Consider the following 7,500-nt stretch of genomic DNA (forward strand, 5'->3'; position numbering starts at 1 on the left):
TGCTCCACTCCATCCTGCCCCACTCCATCCTTCCCCACTCATCCCTGCCCCACTCCATCCTGCCCCACTCATCCCTGCTCCACTCCATCCTGCCCCTCCATCCTGCCCCACTCATCCCTGCTCCACTCCATCCCACCCCACTCCATCCTGCCCCACTCATCCCTGCTCCACTCCATCCTGCCCCACTCATCCCTGCTCCACTCCATCCTGCCCCACTCCATCCTTCCCCACTCATCCCTGCTCCACTCCATCCTACCCCACTCCATCCTGCCCCACTCATCCCTGCTCCACCCATCCTGCCCCACTCCATCCTGCCCCACTCATCCCTGCCCCACTCCATCCTGCTCCACTCATCCCTGCTCCACTCATCCCTGCCCCACTCCATCCTGCTCCACTCATCCCTGCTCCACTCCATCCTGCCCCACTCCATCCGGCCCACTCATCCCTGCCCCACTCCATCCTGCCCCACTCATCCCTGTCACTCCATCCTGCCCCACTCCATCCTGCCCCACTCCATCCTGCCCCACTCATCCCTGTCACTCCATCCTGCCCCACTCCATCCTGCCCCACTCATCCCTGTCACTCCATCCTGCCCCACTCATCCCTGTCACTCCATCCTGCCCCACTCATCCCTGCTACAATCCATCCTGCCCCACTCAGCCCTGCCCCACTCCATCCTGCCCCACATAGACCTTCAGAGTCCAGCTTCTTCTTGTTACTGTGATTTTTCATTTATTGATATATTTATGTTCTGGGTGTATGGTGTTGTGTATGTGAAAGCATTCAGGTTGAATTTATTTCCTATCTGTGCTTTCTGAAAGCCCCCTAGTGGTCTGGTGGACATGTCGAGTAGAAAAACGGGAACATTATGTACCTTTTATTTCTCCTTCATTACAATAATGTACTTTTTTAAACCCATCTTTTAATGACAATAGAAAGAAAGGACAAGAGCATTTCCTGTTCCCCTCTGCTCCCTTTCCCCATTCAGGACATTTCTATTTTATTCTCATTTCTGATAAACCTTAAAATACCCCCAACATTCATACTGAGGTATCAGTGTAAGGTTAATTGTGAGAATCCAGACTGTCTTTAAAACGTCTGGACACGCAGGACTCGACCTCTCGCATAATGGGTGGAAATGAAAGAAAGAAGGTAGACGTCCTTGCGATGATTCGCCGCTCTTTTTGTCCAGCCGTGGAGGGTAATGAAAAAGAAAGTGGACCTTGGTTCGACAAGGATAAAATGCTGTGGTTCAGAAGGGGAAAAAACGAGAGAAAGTTTTAATGCTGTTTTTTAGTCAGTAAAGCAGCCTCACTGCCTTCCTCACGTTCCTCTGCACTCGCAGCACAGGAAGAGGAGGAAGAGAAGGCTGAAGAGGATGAGGAGTGTGTGGAGGAGTGGATTGTTCAGCAGGTATGAGCTTAACCTCAGCAACAAGAACAATGAGGCTGAACAGATTCCCTCAGAGAGTCTTTCTGTTCCGTTTCCTCTAAAACACACACCGCTGTCTAGAATCGCTGATCATCATGATCATTTCACTTTCATTGTTGCTCTTGGTTTTACATGCAATCCATAACCAGACACTCACATCAGATAATCAATAACCAATCCCTCCGATCAGATAATCAATAACCAATCCCTCCGATCAGATAATCAATAATCACATCGGATAATTAATAACCACTCAATATAATGATGATATATATAATCAGTTTCTCACCTCAAATAATCAATAATGAAAAATTACAATAATAATCCCTCACACTTCCTATCAGTAATCAGTCTCTCCCTTCAGATAATCTATAATCACTTTAGATCATCAATAAACACTCCTTCACTTCAGATCATCTACAGTCAAGTCTTTAGATAACTTTAAATAAGCAATAATCAATTTCACGGGGTTTTTTTTTTTTACTGGGAAACGCCCACATTTTTTGTCAATAGCCTCAAAGCCACACCCACTTCCTCTCATTTCCATATATGGGCTTGTGATTTGCATATTCATATCTGAACTCTTGACCGTTACAGACGGAAATGATAATGACGATGATGAACATGAGGATGATGATTAGGATGAAGATGATGATGATAATGAGTAGCTCAGATCTCAGAAGCTTTAATGAGATGTTATTTGAGTGGATGTTGTTTGTGAACGCAGCTGTAAGCGCACTGATGAAGGTCAACACCGGTGTATTGAGAGAAGAAATGAAACGAAAGGAAAAAAGAAAGAACAGTGAAAAAGTGAAAAGGAACAGAAACGGAACCACAGCGACCCCATGTGTCCAAATGGCGGTATTACAGCGCCGCTTTACCTCAGTACAGCGTCAGCAGTGGGTTCTGTCCAGGTCCAAAATGGCGTCCTGAGAAAACACAAAACCACAAGCACACAGTAACAGTGCTGAGGGGGGAATAAACATTTACAATGGGTTTATACTCTGTTTTTATGGCCTGGTTTCACACACAAAATAACTAATTTTACACAAAAAACACAAGTTTCCTGCTCTCAAAGACAGATTTTAACCACAAGTAGCAAACACTTTGTTAGCTTAAAGCTACCACCCTATTAGTTCAAATACTATAAAACCTTTTCCTATAAAACTTTTTTATTGCGATGTGGAAAAACACAAGTTTCAATCTTACACACAACAACTTTTTTCCAAAATTTTATTACAAATGATAGCTTGTGTTAGCTTGTGTTAGCTAGTGTTCCACAACAGCTAAACCAAATGTTTTTTTTCTTTTATTCCACATCAAATTTGTCTTTTTTTGTTTTTATAATTACTGTATTTATGCACAAACCAATTTTTTATGTAAAAATCCCAAAGTTAATAAAAAAAAACTGCAGTAAAGTTGATGCTAGTGTTATTAAAAATGATCAGCAAACACAAACACAAGAAAGAAAACACGTAAAATTATCATTTATGATTCTTGTTTTAATAACACTGAATTCAGATGAATATAAAGATGTACAGAGTCTGGATTCATGTTAGATGTAAAGTGTGAATAATCTTTTAAGAGTTTTGTTGGTGTTTTAGTCAGAACTCTTCACAGGATCGAAATCGGATTATAGATTTGTTTTTGTGGCTGGTTTTGTTTTTACAATAGTAAGTTACTATAGTGTAGTTACAATTTTTCTCCAGAAGTTGAAATAAAATCTCAATATTGACGTCTGGAGAAATATTTAGACTTAATCCATAATATAAAAGATATTCAGTAGCTAGTAGTGGTAGCAACTTAATATAAGGCTAGTGCAAGTCGCTTTTTTAATTTGGACACTTTTTTTTTTTTTCATTGATTATTAATTTTAAAAGTATGAATGATTCATCAGGTTTATGTACAGTAACAAGACAACTTAAAAATGATTATAAAAAATATATGTATACGCACTCCAAATCACAGAACAAATGATGCTCAGGTTGTTGAAACTTGATTAGCTGAAAGTTTAAGATGATGGACTTCTGATAGGAAGGTCATTAATTCAAATCCCAGTAACACCAGGCTGCCACTGCTGGGCCCCTGAGCAAGGCCCTCGACCCTCACCTGCTCAGGTGTATAAGTGAGATGATTGTAAGTCGCTTTGGATAAGGCCAAATGGTGTAAATTTATTATAAAACACCGGAGTTTGCATTAAACTCATCATTTTAAAGTTCTATCAGAAATAACTGGGCCATTAGCAAAAACTTGTACCCAAACGCTGCAGACTTATAAAGCCAACACAGAGAACGTGAGAAAAATACTGTATCGTATAAAAACAGATAAAAAGGATATGATAAAACCCTGGAATTGCATGTCAGCATGTGATAAATACATCAATGTATTTGATAAGAAATGATAAAAAAAAAGTGCACTAAACTTTTCTTACAGAGAAAAAAAAAGTGAGAAACAGGTGAGAAACAGGTGAGAAACAGTTGAGAAACAGGAACTCAAAGAAATAAATCAGGGTTTTTGGTATAATTTTCTCCTGTGCTCTGGAGATAAAGCAGAACTTCACTGAATAGAACATGACAGTTTTGTGTGGTGCTGCTGCTTCGTACTCGTTACTGAAACAAACATCAAGAAAAGAAAAATATCCTCAAATCAGGGCTTTGACTTTTTCTCCTTCCTGTCAGAGGACGTTTCAGCTTTACGCTTGTGCGCCTGAAAAAAGAAAAAAGGGAGAGAGAGGGAGAGAAAGAACGAGGAAATTAATACCATATCTACACAATATGTATATAATTAATAAAGAGAAAATAAAGAGAAGAGAAGAGAAGAGAAGAGAAGAGAAGAGAAGAGAGAAGAGAAGAGAAGAGAAGAGAAGAGAAGAGAAGAGAAGAGAAGAGAAGAGAAGAGAAGAGAGGAGAAGAGAAGACGTTACTGATTGTCCTTTGGGAGCTCTTTTCTTTTTCTCCGCTTTTTCTTTCTCCTCGATCTCTGTGTTTTCTTTCTCAATCAGTGAGATGAGTGTGTTACAGCGTCTTTGAAGCTCCTGAGAACACACACACACACACACACACACACACACAATAAACTACTAAACAAATCAATCATAATAGAACACATTTTGTTAAACTGAATTCAGAGGTAGACACACAAATTCTCTCTCTCACACACACACACACACACACACACACACACACACACACACTAACCATGGCCGTCCTGGACTTGATGAACCAGTCGAAGCGGAACTGAGGTGTGTTCCTCACACACTGCCGCAGCTCCTCATACACGTTCTCCTTATCGAAGCCCATCTTGTGCAGCATGCAGATCAGGAAGCGATCCTCCTCCTCCGTATAGTTCTTCCCTTTATTAGTGCCGTACTGAATACGCAACTGGTGGAATGGAGCTTTATACCGTGCTATCTACACACACACACACACACACACACACACACACACACACACACACACACACACACACTGAGTCAGGCAGGAGTGATGAGGTAGATGATGAGGTAGGAGTGAAGATGAGGTAGGAGTGAAGATGAGGTAGGAGTGATGATAAGGCAGGAGTGATGATGAGGTAGGAGTGATGATGAGGTAGGAGTGATGAGGTAGGAGTGATGATAAGGTAGGAGTGATGATAAGGCAGGAGTGATGAGGTAGGAGTGATGATGAGGTAGGAGTGATGAGGTAGAGTGATGATGAGGCAGGAGTGATGATGAGGTAGGAGTGATGATGAGTAGGAGTGAAGATGAAGTAGGAGTGATGATGAGGAGTGAAGATGAGGTAGGGTGAAGATGAAGTAGGAGTGATGAGGTAGGATGAAGATGAAGTAGAAGTGAAGATGAGTAGGGTGAAGATGAGTAGGGTGATGATGAGGTAGGAGTGAAGATGAAGTAGGAGTGAAGATGAGGTAGGAGTGATGAGGTAGGAGTGAAGATGAAGTAGGAGTGAAGATGAAGTAGGAGTAAAGATGAAGTAGGGTGATGATAAGGTGGAGTGATGATGAAGTAGGAGTGAAGATGAAGTAGGAGTGAAGATGAGGTAGGAGTGATGAGGTAGGAGTGAAGATGAAGTAGGAGTGAAGATGAAGTAGGGTGATGATAAGGTAGGAGTGATGATAAGGTAGGAGTGAAGATGAAGAAGAAGTGAAGATGAAGTAGGAGTGATGATGAGGTAGGAGTGAAGATGAAGTAGAGTGAAGATGAAGTAGGGTGATGATGAGGTGGGAGTGATGATGAGGTAGGATTGATGAGGTAGGAGTGATGAGGTAGGAGTGAAGATGAAGTAGGGTGATGATAAGGTAGGAGTGATGATGAGGTGGGGTGAAGATGAGTAGGGTGAAGATGAGGTGGGAGTGATGAGGTAGGAGTGAAGATGAAGTAGGAGTGAAGATGAAGTAGGAGTAAAGATGAAGTAGGAGTGATGATAAGGTAGGGTGATGATGAGGTAGGAGTGAAGATGAAGTAGGAGTGAAGATGAGGTGGGAGTGATGAGGTGGAGTGAAGATGAAGTAGGAGTGAAGATGAAGTAGGAGTGATGATAAGGTAGGAGTGAAGATGAAGTAGAAGTGAAGATGAGGTAGGAGTGATGATGAGGTAGGAGTGAAGATGAGGTGGGAGTGAAGATGAAGTAGGGTGATGATGAGGTAGGAGTGAAGATGAGTAGGGTGATGATGAGGTGAAGTGAAGATGAAGTAGGGTGAATATGAGGTAGGAGTGATGATGAGGTAGGAGTGAAGATGAAGTAGGAGTGATGATGAGGTAGGAGTGAAGATGAAGTAGGAGTGATGATGAGGTGAAGTGAAGATGAAGTAGGAGTGAAGATGAAGTAGGAGATGATGAGGTAGGAGTGAAGATGAGTAGGGTGAAGATGAGTAGGGTGATGATGAGGTGGAGTGAAGATGAAGTAGGGTGATGATGAGGTAGGGTGAAGATGAGTAGGGTGATGATGAGGTAGTGAAGATGAAGTAGAGTGAAGATGAAGTAGGGTGATGATGAGGTAGGAGTGAAGATGAAGTAGGAGTGAAGATGAAGTAGGAGTGATGACTGGGTAGAAGTGAAGATGAAGTAGGGTGATGACTAGGTAGGAGTGAAGATGAAGTAGGTGAAGATGAAGTAGGAGTGATGATGAAGTAGGAGTGATGATAAGGTAGGGTGAAGATGAGGTAGGAGTGAAGATGAAGTAGGTGAAGATGAAGTAGGGTGATGATGAGGTAGGAGTGAAGATGAAGTAGGAGTGAAGATGAGTAGGAGTGATGACTAGGTAGAAGTGAAGATGAAGTAGGGTGATGACTAGGTAGGAGTGATGAGGTAGATGAAGATGAAGTAGGAGTGAAGATGAAGTAGGGTGAAGATGAAGTAGGAGTGATGATAAGGTAGGAGTGAAGATGAGGTGGGAGTGAAGATGAAGTAGGATGAAGATGAAGTAGGGTGATGATGAGGTAGGAGTGAAGATGAAGTAGGAGTGATAATGAGGTAGGAGTGAAGATGAAGTAGGAGTAAAGATGAAGTAGGGTGAAGATGAAGTAGGGTGATGATGAGGTAGGAGTGAAGATGAAGTAGGAGTGAAGATGAAGTAGGAGTGATGATGAGGTGGGAGTGAAGATGAAGTAGGAGTGATGATGAGGTAGTGAAGATGAAGTAGGAGTGAAGATGAAGTAGGAGTGATGATGAGGTAGGAGTGAAGATGAAGTAGGAGTGATGATGAGGTAGGAGTGATGATGAGGTAGGAGTGAAGATGAAGTAGGAGTGAAGATGAAGTAGGAGTGATGATGAGGTAGGAGTGAAGATGAAGTAGGAGTGATGATGAGGTAGGAGTGATGATGAGGTAGGAGTGATTATGTCAGTATAGTGATGTTTTATCCTGACCTTCACATCAAGAGCTTTTTTAATGCTGATGCGTCTCTGGATTCGAGCTTCTCCTCTCTCAATCTGAGCCATGATCCTCTCAATGTCCTGTAGCTCATTACAGCGCTCCCAGAACACACACACACACACACACACACACACACACACACGAAACCTTTTCAAATGTTATTTTTATTATATTTATACACCTTTAGTGTGTGTGTGTGTGT

The 7,500-nt window shown here is 42.1% G+C and overlaps 1 protein-coding gene across 1 annotated transcript in view; it reads right to left on the bottom strand.

Moving 5' to 3' along the window:
- Positions 1-2,912: 2,912 nt before the first annotated feature.
- smarca1 (SWI/SNF related, matrix associated, actin dependent regulator of chromatin, subfamily a, member 1) overlaps positions 2,913-7,500 on the bottom strand; it is a 13,512-nt gene continuing 8,924 nt past the window's right edge. Inside the window, exons 21-24 of the mRNA XM_046839096.1 lie at positions 7,292-7,410; positions 4,629-4,841; positions 4,355-4,465; positions 2,913-4,137 (exon numbers count right to left, since the gene is read on the bottom strand). Coding sequence (XP_046695052.1) covers positions 4,078-4,137; positions 4,355-4,465; positions 4,629-4,841; positions 7,292-7,410 — 503 coding nt within the window. The 3' untranslated portion in view covers positions 2,913-4,077. The remainder of the gene's footprint in view (positions 4,138-4,354; positions 4,466-4,628; positions 4,842-7,291; positions 7,411-7,500) is intronic.

This window comes from Silurus meridionalis, chromosome 25, assembly GCF_014805685.1.
Source record: "Silurus meridionalis isolate SWU-2019-XX chromosome 25, ASM1480568v1, whole genome shotgun sequence".
Classification (NCBI taxonomy): domain Eukaryota; kingdom Metazoa; phylum Chordata; class Actinopteri; order Siluriformes; family Siluridae; genus Silurus; species Silurus meridionalis.